The following is a 16,234-nucleotide window of genomic DNA, read 5'->3' on the forward strand; positions in this document are numbered from 1 at the left end:
ATTTTGGTCAATAAGTTTCAGAGAAATATATCTCACCTAGTTTCTTGTGAGTCTAGCAGTTCTTTGGTCTGTGAGGGATCGTTACCCATATCGCAATCGACAATTTCGTGCATGAAATTGTCCAATTTGTTTGAGATCTCTTTCATTAGCGTCGAAAACTTCTCTAAAGCCTGTAAAAGATAAAATAATCAGGTTAAATTAAATATGTACTCAATGTTTTCTCTCACCAAAGCATTTTCCTGATTGCATTTGTGAGGAATGCTTGATATGTTGAGAATGTATCAGTATCATATATTTAAGTAAAGACTTGCTTACTTAATTTTAAATTGCTACCGAAAACTTACGAAATGTAAAGTAAGCTTAGGTCGAGACTCGACTTTACTGCGTTTCATAATTACATACAGTTCGCCTTTAAGGTTTACTGAATCTTACCATCCTTCGAAGGCTTATTGCTTTTTGGATATGGATAGTCCAAAAGTAGAAATAATCCTCAATACTCACTATCCGCTGCTGTATCCACTCAGAATGGGAATACTGCAGGTCTCCCCCCAGGTCTGGTGTCAGCTGCGTCTTATCGAAATGCTCGTAAAGCTCCTCTATGGACGAGCACACGAGGACCCGAAACCTGAACTCTTCTTTGAACAGCTTGCTGCTGACTTCTGACAGCGCCTTCTGGAGAAAGCTGGCGGGTCGCAGCACGTATACCGCGTGGATGACACCAGGGAAGAATTCCTGGAAAGACGATGACAGATATGTCGTAAGTATAGGATTAAATATATGAAGAACAGGTATCTATTCTTTTTTATATTAATTTTTCTCTTTTCTCCAGCAAGACAAAATACATCGGTAAAGAATATTCCAACATTCGACTACCTACATGTTGCAAAATACAGCTATCATTCTTTCCTCGTGCAAATTGTAAAATTTCAGCACAAAAGCTTATAAACTTGGGATTCTTATTACAGGCGATGTGGAAGCTACCTGTCATTATGCAAATCTGAATTTCATCAGCAATCGAGCGGAACGTGGCCACACTCTTCCGCAAACACTGTCAATCCCGTAAGGATCCCGTAAATATCTTTATTAGATATGATTTTGTGATACCTAAGTTTTGTTCAAAAATATATCCCCACATAGTATCCGTGTAACACGCAATCTAAATAGCTGTAATCCAGCAAATGGGTTCGATTCCCTCGGGACTCCCGCAGAGACGTCCAACACAGCTTAGTTGGACTCGTGCCAACCTCATGTTTTTTTCTCATCTAACTTAACCACTAGTGCGTTCAATTTAAATTTACATTTGCCATTACATATGTTTATATATAATCACGTTTATATCCCTTGCGGGGTAGACAGAGCCAACAGTTTTAGACTGATAGGCCACATTCACCTGTTTAACAGCTGAACGCTAGTCCATTGCCTAAAAAGTTTATAAGCCTATCCCGTAGTCGCCTTTTAGCGGAGCTATCCTATTACTCGATGGAGCGATCCTATTACTTTTCCTATTGGTGCCGGGAACCACACGGCACTAATATAATTTATTCCTTTGTAGGTATATATTTATAACCACCGCAACCTTTGTTGAGGAACTTAACTCATATTTGGTCATGTTTACACATCAGGTTACCTGAATTTACTTTCATCAGATGCATTCGCTTACTATTTTTATTGTCAAAATATCACACTTAAATATACATAAACGATCATTGTGTCTCTTTAATTGCCAAGGTTGTTGCGAAAAAAATAAAATATAGCACCTATCCTCTTGGCGTAAATTCCCCTCACTTCACTGCAAAGGTGACCGGAATCCGTCAATGACCATGATTCTGTATTGGGTAAGTCAGGTTTTTATAAGTACGAAGAGCCTCACGTCTAAACTCCGCAACCTTTGCAGAGAAACCTAATCCATATTGATACATTTCCTACATATGTGTAATACATTATCTTATTACGTAAAAAAGGTTCTTATTATTCTTTTACTAGCTGTGCCCGCGACTTCGTCCGCGTGGAATAGTTATTTTTGGCATCATTGAAGCCCTCAAGGATGAATAATTTTACCGCTTTTTCACATTTTACATTATTTCTTTGCTCTTTATAGTTGCAGTGTGATATTATATAGCCTAAAGCCTTCCTCGTTAGGTAAATGGTCTATTCGAAAAATAAACTTACAATTCCGACGAATAGTTAATGAGATTAGCGCGTTCAAACAAACAAACTCTTCAGCTTTATAATATTAATATAGATTAAAATGTTAAAATAATACTTACAGAAACCCTTAAAAGTACTGTCTTCACTGAATTCCATCTGTCTTTCCTCCGATCTATTATTATGTGGAAGCCCATGTCAGCTTCTAATAATCTGAAATGGCGAAACAGACAATGAAATCGTACAACCTTCTATCAATCTTTGGAAATGGCCGGCATTTTATTTATCGGATCCCTGGGGCTACAACCATTTAAGTACGTTTGTTCCCGAACTATAATTGGTACGAAAATATAGTTATACGTTTGGAGACCTTGAGCCTTCATCCATACTTCCAAACTAGGTCTGTGCTATACTACATTATTAATGTAAAAATTCGTCTGTTACGCTTTTACGGCTAATCCGCTGGGCCGATTTTGATTAAATTGTGCATGGATATTGGCTGCGAAGAGGTTTATTAAAAAAATGAGTACAGGTAAAGGCAATTTTCCCCCATATTAACGGGGAAAAGGAATATAATTGTGAAGTGGGCAAAATAAATGATAACGTTCACTTCTATTGTTTCTTCATAAAAGCAAAAATTATAATTCTCTGCCTGCGTTGCCTTGGGAAAGCAAATCATAAATTGCTAGCTAACTTTGTTTACATCAAATTAATTAGTTTAATGTTGGGCCATTCATTGTAATTTATATCATATGTTGAAATATAAGTTGATAATTAGGATATCCTGAACCTTTGTTGCAAAAGTTTACATCAGTTACCGGCAGTATCCTAATAAGGATACTAATACGTTTCCAACATAACCAAATATCAATATTAATAAAGGAATAGTGTAGTTACAGCATAATAAAGGTTGATTTGAATTGTGCTCCTTTTCGATAAAACTTAACTGTGCCATTACACTTAAGTTTTATCGAAAACTTCTACAAATAATTCCCAAAAACTACTAACTAAATGTACTTGTATGCATCTAAATATATACCTACCTACATTACAAAAAATATGAAAAAAAATAATCTCAGATAGTTTGAGCAAAATAAATAATTTATTCAATCACATAATTGTCTTTGAGGTATCTTTTTAATCAATAATTTCCTGTGTTAAGAAATAGAAAAAGAAATAGAAGTGAAACTATCTATTTTATGTAGTCTCTGTCCTAAGAAAAATTATCCTGATGTGTTCATCAACTTACGAGGGCACTGAGGTGAGGTAGAGAAGCAGCCTCCTGTACTCCGAGGCGGAGAGGAGATGGAAGTTATTATTGTCGGGGAACGTGATGAGCGGGCGGTGGTCCTTCGCCAGGCCCCCGGTCGCGAGCGCGTACTGCGGCAGAAGCAACTCCCCCACGCCTCTGCCCTCGTCCGCTTCGCTGCCGCAGCCGTCGCATTCTGCTTCTGCGAGTAGAAAAGGCAGAGATTACTATTAAATTCGTTCATAACTTACTAATAGTTTGCTTTAAATAGGCGAACACAAATGTGTGCATTTTAAATTTGTTTATTTCCCCCAAAATACTTATGGGATATTGCCTATATATACTGTAGCCATTATTAAGTATTCATAATTCAAGGCCTGACCTTTTTGCATACGTAATTCCTAACAAGTCATTTTTCGTAAATACTGACTCGTCTTTAAGGTGCAACTCCCTCAACATAATTAGCCTTACAAGGCAAGCTAATATTTCGTAGCTCAGTGCCATTAGTTCACTGCAGTGCAGTACAAAGAGAATCGCAATATACTGTTTCTGGCTAAGCCGAGGCCTATCCATCACGGCCGACGACGTAGCACGCTGTTAAGCTACACGCTGTCAGGTACACTATGTTGTATAGCAGTCATTGAAATTTAAACACTATACAAATGGTAATTAGAGGTAATTCCCCACCATCAGTTACCATTCCATTTCATATTCCATTATGCATTCCGATTCTGGGTTTTATTTGATTGATTACCTAGGTAAGTACAACTGCGTAGGAAACTGTGTGCGTTCAGTAGGTACGTCATTTTTGTAGTTTTAAGAATTTAATATAGCATTTCTGTAGTCATATTAATTCGATTCTAATGCTTATAAAGTACATTTAAGATCTCTCATAACATCATAGGAATCTCAAATTTTGGTAAAAGGTATATATTACAAACAAAAAATACTCGTAGGTACTGTGTTTTGTTACTCAGCTTTACAACTCTGTAGGATCATAAGTGACATTGCATTAACCAGTCACTTCAATATGCGTAATGTATTTTTAACTGAACGACGTATTAACAAAGGATTGCACTTTACCGTTTAATTTGAGATAACTACAGGATATAATAAGGGGGCAGTATCCTTTGGTTTTATGAACGATTTATTTATTAGACTACCACCAGAGGATTAATCTCCATTTCCACCTCAAGCCTGGATTGGGTTAGTCAGTTTTTTTGCACGAAAAGACTCCGTCTGACCTTTGGAACATTAGCAACCTTATCAATACTAAGTCTTGGTAACGCATCAAGATGCCTAAATGTACAGGTTTCCTCACGATGATTTCCTTCATTATAAGATCATCGGTTAACAATCATACTAATTAATGTAGAAAACTCAGAAAGTCATTGATACATGGCATCAGTTAAATTCCTGAGCCTGGTACCTCCTGATACCTTTAACCTCTAAATTTTTTGCGCGGCGCAGTTGATTCAAAAGTTACTTACTTATTTACTTTATTTTCATGTAAAATGTGAATATACACCTTCTAAAATTTTTACTAACGATTAATTCTTTTCAAGGTAAAAAAGAAAATTAATATGAACCATAAGTAATTTTAATTAATACCATAAATAAATGTGAAACTGTGTTTTTGTGTAAAAATTTACTAAAATGTGCCGTTTTTTTCGTAATGTGACTGGGGCACGCTATAAACAAACTTTATGCCATACAAATTTATTCCTTTCATACATATACCTATTTTCTCTATATAATTTTATCATCTGTATTATAATTGGTTACGTTCACTGATTTTGGTAAGTTAGGTTTTCTCACGAAGCCACTCCCGCCTAACTTCCGTAACTTTTCAAGGAAACCTAATCTTTACTGGATCATGGTTTCACAGTTGCCTAAATGTGCAGGTTTCCTCACGACGTTTTCCCCTTATTGTAAGTACATCGGTTAGCAATAAAACTTACGAAAATAAAACAGAAAAGAGTAAAGACCCATCGGAACTTTATTTGATAATAGCTTTTGCGCGGGGCTTCGCTCCTGTGGGAAATTAAAAAAAGTAGCGTTTCATATTCCTAAAGTCTATTCTATCAAAATCGGTTAAGTATTTTTTGAGTTTATTCGTTACACACATACAAATCCACAAATATTTTTTTTTTATTATCAATGTAGATATATGGAGCACCCAGGAAAAGGAAATCAAATACCGACGTGATTCTTAATCGAAGTGAACATTTCCACAATAAATTTGGCTTGATAATGAAGCGAGTAACAACTCATTCGGCTACCGGTCGAATGCTACGCGACTAACGAGCCAACTTTTGTTCAGCTTTGTTTCAACGTGAGTACTGTTACAGTACTTACAAAGAACGGTGATTATTTTTACATTTGTTATGTAAGTACATAGTTAAAAATTAATTCGAAAATTTTCATATTAATGTTTATAGTTAACAACGCCTTTTCTATTTTACGGAAAGCCTTTTCCAAAAGACTGTAGTGTTCCTGCTACAGTAAGCGAGCTACACTAAGGTTAGGCTCTAGGAAGCATCTCTCTAGATACTTATATATTAAAGTTTGCATGTCAACCAATTTTCATATGTATGTATACTCTCTGTTATTAAAGAGTTGATGAAATACGTAAAAATAACAGACTTATTGATATTTAGCATAAACAAGTATATTTTCTATCTATGTAATATGTATCATTATACTACAACTAAATAACTTTGATCAGACAAATAACAGCAAGTTAAAAAGAAATAAGTAGGTACCTGTCTTTTTCATTGTGAGTTAGTGGTTGCGTGTATTCAAGCCATTATTTAGAAGTTATCTAAATGTTTGAACAAGGATCTTCGTGTGCTGTACGTAAGATAGTAAACGTATGATAATATCATTAAATATCGAATCGGTGAGACACTTTCTTATAGAATATCGTTGGTGGCGTATTCGTCAGGCGTTGGGGTTTGAACCAAAAGTACACCCGATCAAATTATACTTAAAACAATACTTAAAAATGCCAACGTATTGAGAACCTCTCTTCCGGTCAAAAATAACACACGCCTTCGGTATTTTTAAGGCTATCCCATAAAGGGATACAGCTGAGATGCATGTAAGTATGTTACAAAGTTGATTTGTGTGACATACATACATACCATCATGCCTGATTCCCATTGGGGTAGGCAGAGTCTATGGAATTCCACTTGCTACGATCCGTACAGACCTCTCCCGCTTCCTCTACACTCATTACTCTTTTCATGCATATTCAACGATTACGGGTACTCCTAACATCTCCCTTTTTCAAGACATTCAAAATTTGGTCCTTGAAAGTTCCACGAGGCCGGCCCTGTCCCACTTTTACAGTTTTTACAACGTGAGATTTGTGTGAAATCTGTGCATAATCGGTCGACTTTGTTTCGTCGAGTGAAAATTTAAAACCTTATATAAAACTTTACCGTAACTAAGTGACTAGCAGATAACGCCCAAATCGCTGGGATATCAACCTAGAATTTATGTGTCTAGGGTTTCCAAAAATTCAAGGGAATGGCAATTAACGGGATTTTTCGTTTTACGCGGACGGAATAACGGGCGTTCTCTAGTTAAATACAAAGCATTACGGTTCAATGCCTTTGCAAGGTTGTGTTTTTGTATTTCAATTTCTTCCTTACAAAGGTTTCTAATTTCCTTTCGTCTTTCTTAGCGTGCATCGCATCAAACTATTTCTACTCGGTTCGACGACCGCCGACGGCAATTCAAAGGTCAAGTTATAATTCAGGCCGAACGGAAGCTTTGCTTCGGGTAATTTGCGACCAAGTCTATAGCTGTCGTTTGATGTGTTCCATCTTAATGATTTGTTTAGAAATGATGTTAAAATCACACACATGATGAAAGAAATTATATAATTAAAATAAGCAACTTTCGCAGGGGAACCTAACCCATATTGGATCATAGTAAAAGCTGCACTCAATGAATGTGCCTTTAGTCGCCTTTTACGACATTCATGGAAAGGATATGGAGTGCTCCAATATCAATCCTCTAAAGAGCCAGAAATTACACGGCTCGAAGTAACATTACATCTAATATAAGTATCAATACAATAAAGTACTCTTAATTTCTAGGTTACCGATAATACCTACAACAGGCTTTGTAAATGTATTGGACAAACATGGTTTATCATCGCTGGCCGCATTACATTCCGATACAAAATACAAATGTTCCGTACAAACGTGAGCGCCGTCCGAGCGTAGAGAATTACATAATAGAACCTTCGCACAAAGGGCGGCGTGCAAGCAAGGCCAATGTCAGATCTGACAACGCTGAAGTGTGCGGAGATAACACTGTTTATACGGAGGAACTCAGACAGTATGTATGTGTTTATGCTATAGACCTATAGTTTTTTTTTATTTCAGAGGAAAGGAGATAACACTATTTAAACTTTTGAACAGAGGCACTCGCTATCATAGACTACAGAAATGTAAAAACTTTATTTACCTATTTCAAAATTTAAATCGACGCTACAAAGAAATGGGTTTCACATTTACCGTCCCATTAGTGTTCTATGGGATTTTCAAGACAGTTTGAGAAAATTTGAAACATATAATATGCTTTGTTGAAATATATATTTGCAGCCTTTTTTGTTTTTAACAAATTGAATTTTATTTTTTACTATCATTCATCTTAATAGTAACTAAAACATCTAAATAGTAACCAAATTTGGTGATAATGATGCTTAAGTAGTCGACTTTTAAAACTTTGTCAAATATTTTTAAAGCATGACAATTTTGCTGTCTTAAGGAGAAATGCAATTAGAAATACTAAATTGAGACGAGATCACGAGAGAGAGAATGTAATCCTATATCCTATTCCTATATTAGAAAGCTTAGAAATGTCATAAATTTAGAATAGGAAAAAACATAATGTGGTTTTTGGAAACAATGTGGTAAAAGATAATATATCGTAGAGAGCTTTAATCGCTATTAAAAAATTAAAATTACTTACGTATTAGAATATACCAAGAAACATGAAATTCATGATCATGACATTAACAAGTCAAGAAGGAGATTATAACATTATGCTCATATCCGTAAATATAACACTTCCATAAGAAATCCATCATTCGTATATTACTTCCTTTAGAGAAAACGTTATAACCCATCGAATACATTTCCATAATTACGCAAGAGAACATCTAAGATCTAAGTATAGTATTTACATCATAGGTTAAATTTAACGAGGATGTTGTGGATCACGTCTTTTCCCTTGTAAGCAAGCAGAGCCAACAATCTTCAAAAGTCTTGAAGGCCACGTTCAGCTCTCGTTTATGGTGGACTGTAGCTTTAGATTATGATAGGATTCTGGCCTTTTACCTAAAAGAGGTATCTCGAGTTTTATAAGCCTTCCCTTAATTCGGCCTCCCAGATCTTGCTAGGTTGTCTGAACATCGTGGTTTTTATTTTGTAAACTGTAAGCCAAAAGTATTTCATTGTACAAGTACATTCCACAAGTACCTATATCATATCATGGATCTTCAGAAATCATAAATCATGAGTATGATTTTGATATGTTTTTTTTTCATGAATGAACTCTTCTATGAACTTGGGTATTAGAATCTACCATGGTCATCGTATTTTTTTTTATAATACAGTGAAACTCTTCCGTATATTTCTTCTGATCTCTTAGAACAAAATTACACCATCATACTTCAACTTATTTGCTTAGGTGAAAATTGCGTAATTTAGCAGTTTAACGTTACGTTTAACATTCATAAGTAAAGGTAGGTACCTCCCTCTTACTTTAATGTTACCATTACATTGTATGATCTTTTTGAAATAATATCTAATTTACATTTTACACCTTTAGGATATACATATGCAAAGGTGTTTATGTAATTTTCTGACGTTTAACTGTTTAGCATCTTAGCGATAAGAAGTTTGATAATTAACATCTTAGCATTGTTTTTACATTAAATTTTTTTACTATAAAGATACTGCTGTAATATGATACATTTACCTGTGATTACATATTACCTACTTAAAGTATAAACGTGAAAGTGTGTAAGTTAAACCACTGAACCTATCTTCATATAATTACATCATATAGTGCAGAGTACCAGAGAAGGACATAGGATACTTTTTGACGAAAACAAATTTAAATTTATCATTAGAACAATACATTAAATAATCAAAGTTCTTAACATCAAAAACCATCTTATGTAACTAATCTTTAGTATGATTTCTGAATATATTTATATTTCTTGATCTTCTTTCTTTTTTAAACAAACGATATACTTGGTTTAAAATTCAGTTCTTTCCTATTGGTCGTCGAATATTTCAGCAGACTCTACCTAAGATGATTTACGGTACGAATCTGCCAAACTAAAGGATTCTTCACTGACCTCATTGATATGCGGGCCGTGCCCACGCCGTCTAATCTCATCGACGACAAGTATCCCTTGTTGTGCGCTCCTAAGGTAAGTCCAGATAATAAGGTATCAGCAAGAAACAGGGTTGATCACAAACATGGACACTTAACTTTATAATTATGTAGTTGATGTTGTTGATGTACTTATTCATTTATATTTATTTAGGACGATAAACAACTGTACAATATAGAATAGAAAATTAAATTAAATTTACAAATATTAGGAGAAGAGCAAACATGGTTAAAGTCAAGATCGTTCATGCCAAACTACTTATGCCATGTCGATCTTGAAAATCTTATCTATAAAATTCTCTTGTCATAATGTTTGTTCCCGTACTCCTCCGAAACGTCTTGACCGATTCTCATGAAATTTTGTGAGCATATTAAGTAGGTCTGACAATCGGCCAATATATTTTTCATACCCATTTGTGATAAGGGTTGTCCACCCTTAACATATTTAAACATATTTTTTTCATAACTAGAAATTACTTAAAATTTATTTATATGGCAAAACAACGTTTGCCAGGACAGCTAGTGGAATTAATATAATAACTATAATAACAAACAGTTTCTATCATTCCTATCAGTCAGATATTATAACAACAAGTTTTTTTTTTTCATTTACGGTGAATATACAATTTTTTATAGCCATACGAGCGACAGTGGTCAGTCGCACGGTGACCACGGATTATTGTAACATGATTTGAAACGTCCGAGATAAAATAAAGGTACGTTAGGTGCGCGTTTAATACCTATATTATTAATCAAACGTATAAATGCAACGCGAAAGTTTATATTAGAGTAGATTAATTATTTCACAGATTTGTTATTTTTCACATAAGTAAGATGTCACATGTTATATTCAGAAATTAAGTGACCTCAGGGTATATAAACTTGGTAAGTCTGTGTAGTATTAGATAAAGCTATCTGTTTATAACAAGAACAAGGTTAAGTAATCAATTTATAATATTTGAATTAACGCATCTGTTATTTGATAAGTGAGATAATGGAATATTTAAACAAGTTGCTTGATATTGACTTTTGCCCAAAAATTTTGGAATTTTGGTTAAAGGTTGAAAGAAAACAATCTTAAACCGTTACCTAATTATATAGTAAAATGACTTTAGCAATGTAGTTACAATTATTTTTAGTCACGTAATCAGAATAATTAGTACTAATATTATTCAGATTTTTATGATACTTTGCTAAGTACACATAGTCCACACTATCGACATTCACTCTCCATACTATTAATAAAGAGGAATTATTTGTATTTTTGTATGTTTGTAACGAAAAAACTCAAAAACGACGGAATTGATTTTCAGAAAATTTGGTAGGTACAGATATGAAATAAACCTTCGGAAGTGATATAGGTATTTTTTTCTGGAATTGGCTATGAGAGCGAAGCCCTGCGCAAAAGCTAGTTGTTTATAAGTGAATAAAATTTCCATCTTGTCAGCGGACCACCTAAATGAAATTTGCGGTAGGCTGGCAAACTTTAATATCTTGCCGGGCATATTACTTGCTAACTCCATTTCGCGACGGGGAAAACTGGGTAAACTTAATAGTTTTGAAACTCGCAAAGGGAACTTCACTTCAGGACACGAAATGGTAGATGGATTAATATTGTTTTCATTCACGGTTAAAATTTTAAAAAGTGATTTGTTTGAGTGTTGCTTTTGTTGATGTTATAAGCGCAGCTGCCATTGATCGTGTGAAATCTAATTAAAATTTTCAATATACGTAGTACTATGCCTATGCCTGTGGTTTTAGCTCTCCTCGGATTTATATTCCTATTGCACTCGTTGTACCTATTTCAGTAGGTACTGTAATGTATTCATATTAAATTTTCCATCAAATAAAAGCGTTAGCAGCACGAAATCAATTTCAATATTTAATCCAAAGATACCCAAATTGTGTCACATTTTAGATTAACTTTACTCAAACTAAAACACTTGCCTAGTCTCCTAGTAGCAAAAAACAGACTGAATCTCATCTGCGCGAGTAACACACAACACTTGATACGGCACATGGAATGGTACTTCATAAGCGCGTGCGCAGACCATGCCCGGCCCGCGGCCTATCGGACACTGCATCCACGCACCACACTGCAAAATAGTAGCTACACGAGGAGGGATCACCTGTCCCCGATTCTGTGATTATTGTATGCAGTTTCACGATCACATATATTCGATTTCATATCTTTTCTTCCTCCCGACGTTAGTCCTGGTTAAATTCTCTCACCTCCCTGGAGAGGAGTCAGGCGTGCGCCCATGATCTCGGATATAGTAAATTTTTACGCGAAGCAAGTTACGTCCGACCTTCGCAACCTTTTAAGGGGAATCTTACCCATATTATTCTATTTAAATTACTTGAATTGGATACTATTCGAATCTCAGTTCTATTATAAAAAGTGGACTTTTAGTTCTTTCGAGATTGTTCTCCCCGTAATGGATAAAGACGTGTTAATATATTGGATCATGGTTATTTCGATAAAAATGTATGTTTACCTCTAATTCCGAAGCACTGCATTCTGCGGCGCACGCGGCAGCACGCGCCGACCGCGACCACACTCACACTGGTACTATCGCGTTCCGACATAACAACCTCTGACACACAACCTCACAATCGAACACTCTAACATATGGCCTAATAACCCGTGATATGGTCTACATTAGCACACGACTGTACACCACAATGTTAGCGTCCAACCACAACTGGCTGAAGTATCAATTGGAAAACCTTATCGGCGCGCTCGGGATAATCTTTGAGATAACGAGGATCGCCAAGAGATCAATCTAGATGCTTTATCAGTTTTAAATAGCTCAGAGGTTGCAGTTATAATAATACCGATTATAATCACATTTCCTTACAGCATTCACTGAATATTCGATTTCTAGTAAGTAGTACCTTCCCATAACTCCATATACTACTTAAACTTACAGGTACCAGTTTTCTGTTTTTAAATATAATTCCGTTACCTGAATATATAAATAAACATTAAAGGTTTATCCGAGGTCAAACAAAGGTTGCTTTTTTCTCGAAATTTCCGAAAAACAAAGCATTGGGCAGAAGACCAGGAAGGAAACCAATCCTTATTCATAGGCACTCTACCTATGGTAAGCTGCTTACTCATTGGAAGCAAATACAATTATGTCTTAACTAAAGAAAGGAATAAAATTATGTCTTAACTAATTTGGAGTGAATAAGCCTTGAAAATAAAAACTACATCGATACAAACCAGTAGAAATAGTATAAGTAAAGCGGGCCGCAAAAAGACAGGTTTGATTGATCCGCGCGGAGACGAGCAACGCAGGCATCCGAATCATCTGGCTTTGATGGAACTAGTGCACTGGGGCAATGGAGGAATGCCGACAAACAGACTAGAACCGATCGCCGGGACGCTCCGACGGACAATACGACTTTATTATATCTGAGGAATCCCACCTATCTCACGAACTCGCGGAACTGAGCATACAATGGACAGAAAAACAATGAACGATAAATATTATTTCAAATGTTTTATTTATTCACTTTACCGAGAGCCACAATGTGTTTATTTTCTTTTAAAGCATTCTAATCATGAGAGTATTTTATTGAAATTCCTTCAGTGCAATGTAAACTGCGAAAAGAAACAAAACATCCTGAAGAAATAATAGTGAGTTCGTAAGAAAAATATGTTTTCTAGCCTAAATTTATTCATTAAGTTGATGGTCGGTTTTAAGGTTCAACACTCCAAAACAAAGGCCATATCCGAGTAGACCATAAAAATTGTTATAACTTAAACATAACAGCTAAAATTTGCACTCAATTCGATAAACACTGCCACTGACAGGCTGAATCATCACCGGAAGAAAATAATTCCGAATCAGACTCACTTAAATTATACTTTAAAGCTATCAAGGGCAAGGTTTTGATTTAAGTAAATTTGGTTTTTTTTTTTTAATTTTATTTCTTTATCATTTGAAAAGATACGTTCGAAATCTTCACCCAATGTATTATTAAAATATACAGAGCAATTTATTATGCCATTAGCGACATTGGCAGCCCAAAGACAGCGCCTGCGCACCCGTTCTTTGCTAGATTAATTCTGCCATTGTTTTACTGTCCTTGCTTCTTGCGCAAACGCTCTCAAATCCACGCTGTCAAACACATGCTTTTATTCTTTCAAATATCTGGGAAAACTTAATTACTTGATCATAAGAATGGTAGAAGTTTTATTCAAAACTTGCTAGTACTTGCACTTTTTTAAATGGAATATTATGTCCCCTATGGATGATAAAAGGCAAATTATAGTTTCTAGCTGCCAGTAAATTCGACCGAACGATGTCTCTCATTCACTTAAAATATTTATAAAAATATACATTTTATAATAGTTATATTGATTGACTGGTAGATACTATTGAACTTTACCTTTCATACTGTAAAGGCACAACACTGGGCTATTTATTATTAGTAACTTTGAAAAGCATATACTTTAAAAACAATTAAAAATAATACTAGCAACTCTTGAAACACTGTTAAACGCTCGTTACATAGATTTAGTAATAGTACAATTCCTTACGTGGTTCAGTAATAATATACTATTAATTAAATATTTTTTTATGAACAAGCAGCCTTGGATTTATACACATATTTATTAGAAGTGGCTCGTTTACCTAAATATGTAGGTATATTGCATTGTAGTACGAGTATAAGGTAGATAGACAAGACTTGCACGAAGATAGTTATCAATGTGGATGAAGCAAAAGATGTAGTATCTGCCTACTTGTGTATTGCAATAGAGCGCATGCAAAGAAAGTAATATAATTTTTAGTAAGGAAAAACGATGTCGCTGATTTATGTATTTCACTTCGCCATACCATATCTTCATTGAGATGTGGTGCGGCGTTAACTATTTAACCCGCTACTTATAAAGTAATAACTCGTTAATTTGTTCCACATGGTTGCGCGGCTTGTCGGTTTGAGATAAAATATCTGTTAAACCCATTCATCAAAATCGAATGAAAGTGTTTTGGACCATGAAAAGTACAGACAACAGCATAAACTAATCTAATTTGATTAAATTAATAATTTCTTAGAGAGAGAGATCCACTTGGTGTGTACTTTAAAGATAACGTCATTATGATGTGTGTTGTCCGAGGGTTAGGTTCTGGCAAGTGGAAAGATGTAGTCTCTGCAATCTTCTCCAGGAAATTGGCGATTTTAGGTATGTATGTATGTTTGGCTACATAAACGAGTAAAAACTATAACTGAAGCTGTAATTAACAAAATTTGTTTACTTCTTAGAAAATGTCTTGTCATCGACATTGGAAGTGTGAGGCCAGGTGGAACATACTCATACCAATATATTTAACTTTACTTACAGAATAGATAAGTATTTACCAAAGAATAGTCAGTTTGACCACCCCTTAATTCATAAGATTTACCAAGATTGTGGAAAATCTGTAAATACGATTAAATTTTCGATTCGTGTAAGACGTTCGTTGTTGTTGCCCGCAAATCCCACGGGTAAAATACCTTTTTTCAGGATGAAAAATACCGAACATGTAATATTCTTACTTACCACTTTTTTACTGGAAGTAACGATAATGATATTCGGCAAAAATGTGTAATAACGCAAGAGCAATTCTTAACGTTTTTTGCGCTAATTAAAATACCATTTTTTGTAGTAGTTACACTTAGAATTGGCATGTTTTACACTAAAGAACTTGGAACATAGGCTTCAGTGTTCTGGTATTGTAATACTGACGTTAATTTTACGCTGATCGATTTCGTACTTCGTTTCAGAGTAAACGGGTTCAATAATTAGGTTACTAACGTTAAAAACGGTTTCTCCGCTTCGTAGGCAATTACACAGGCTTTTCGAAACAATGAATGACAATGATGTTATTTTGTTTTTAACACCAAATACGGATTAGGATTACCTTATCGTAGAGCAAAGTTATCTTATGGAAATGAAACATATGTGCCTGTTAGTCAACACATAATATGCGATGATTGAAAAATTGATAATACGAAAACATAAGTACTTAGGTATGTTATAGTTATCACTTTTACCCGAACGCATTTTTAAATTCTGGTGCAGTTTTGCATGAAATGCTTCTGATTACAAAACTGACTGAAAAAACTCATATGAGCAAGCTTCACACGGAACGATCGTACGAATTTTTCTATATCGCTCTCTCTTATTTATACCTTTAAAAGTTGGTCCACGAGGAAAACGTGCTTTAATATAACAAGGATTCTACTGGTACTACAGAATCACCATGTTCTAATTTTTTTGTATTAATGCTCTTGTATGTTCTTTTTTGTGTAGGAACTTACATTAATGAACTGAAACTTGTTTCAAACCAACTGTCAAGTTTCCATTCCACAAACTTGGGAATATCGAACATCCGAAGTATTTATCGTTTGTTACTTGATGTT

At 34.9% G+C, this 16,234-nt stretch overlaps 1 protein-coding gene across 6 annotated transcripts in view; it reads right to left on the reverse strand.

Moving 5' to 3' along the window:
- LOC106133489 (guanine nucleotide exchange factor DBS) overlaps nucleotides 1-16,234 on the reverse strand; it is a 95,388-nt gene that overhangs the window by 55,963 nt on the left and 23,191 nt on the right. For 5 of the 6 annotated variants that reach the window (XR_009657472.1, XM_013333222.2, XM_060952595.1 and 2 more), the window contains exons 2-5: nucleotides 3,395-3,596; nucleotides 2,268-2,358; nucleotides 502-732; nucleotides 37-170 (exon numbers count right to left, since the gene is read on the reverse strand). Coding sequence is in view for 5 of the 6 variants with exons in the window: in XM_013333222.2 (XP_013188676.2) it covers nucleotides 37-170; nucleotides 502-732; nucleotides 2,268-2,358; nucleotides 3,395-3,596 (658 nt within the window). In the remaining variant the exon portion in view is untranslated. Of the gene's footprint in view, nucleotides 1-36; nucleotides 171-501; nucleotides 733-2,267; nucleotides 2,359-3,394; nucleotides 3,597-12,315; nucleotides 12,506-16,234 lie in introns of those variants that run through there. The other variant, XM_013333225.2, reaches the window with a different exon arrangement.

The sequence above is a fragment of the Amyelois transitella genome, chromosome 3 (genome assembly GCF_032362555.1).
Source record: "Amyelois transitella isolate CPQ chromosome 3, ilAmyTran1.1, whole genome shotgun sequence".
Classification (NCBI taxonomy): Eukaryota; Metazoa; Arthropoda; class Insecta; order Lepidoptera; family Pyralidae; genus Amyelois; species Amyelois transitella.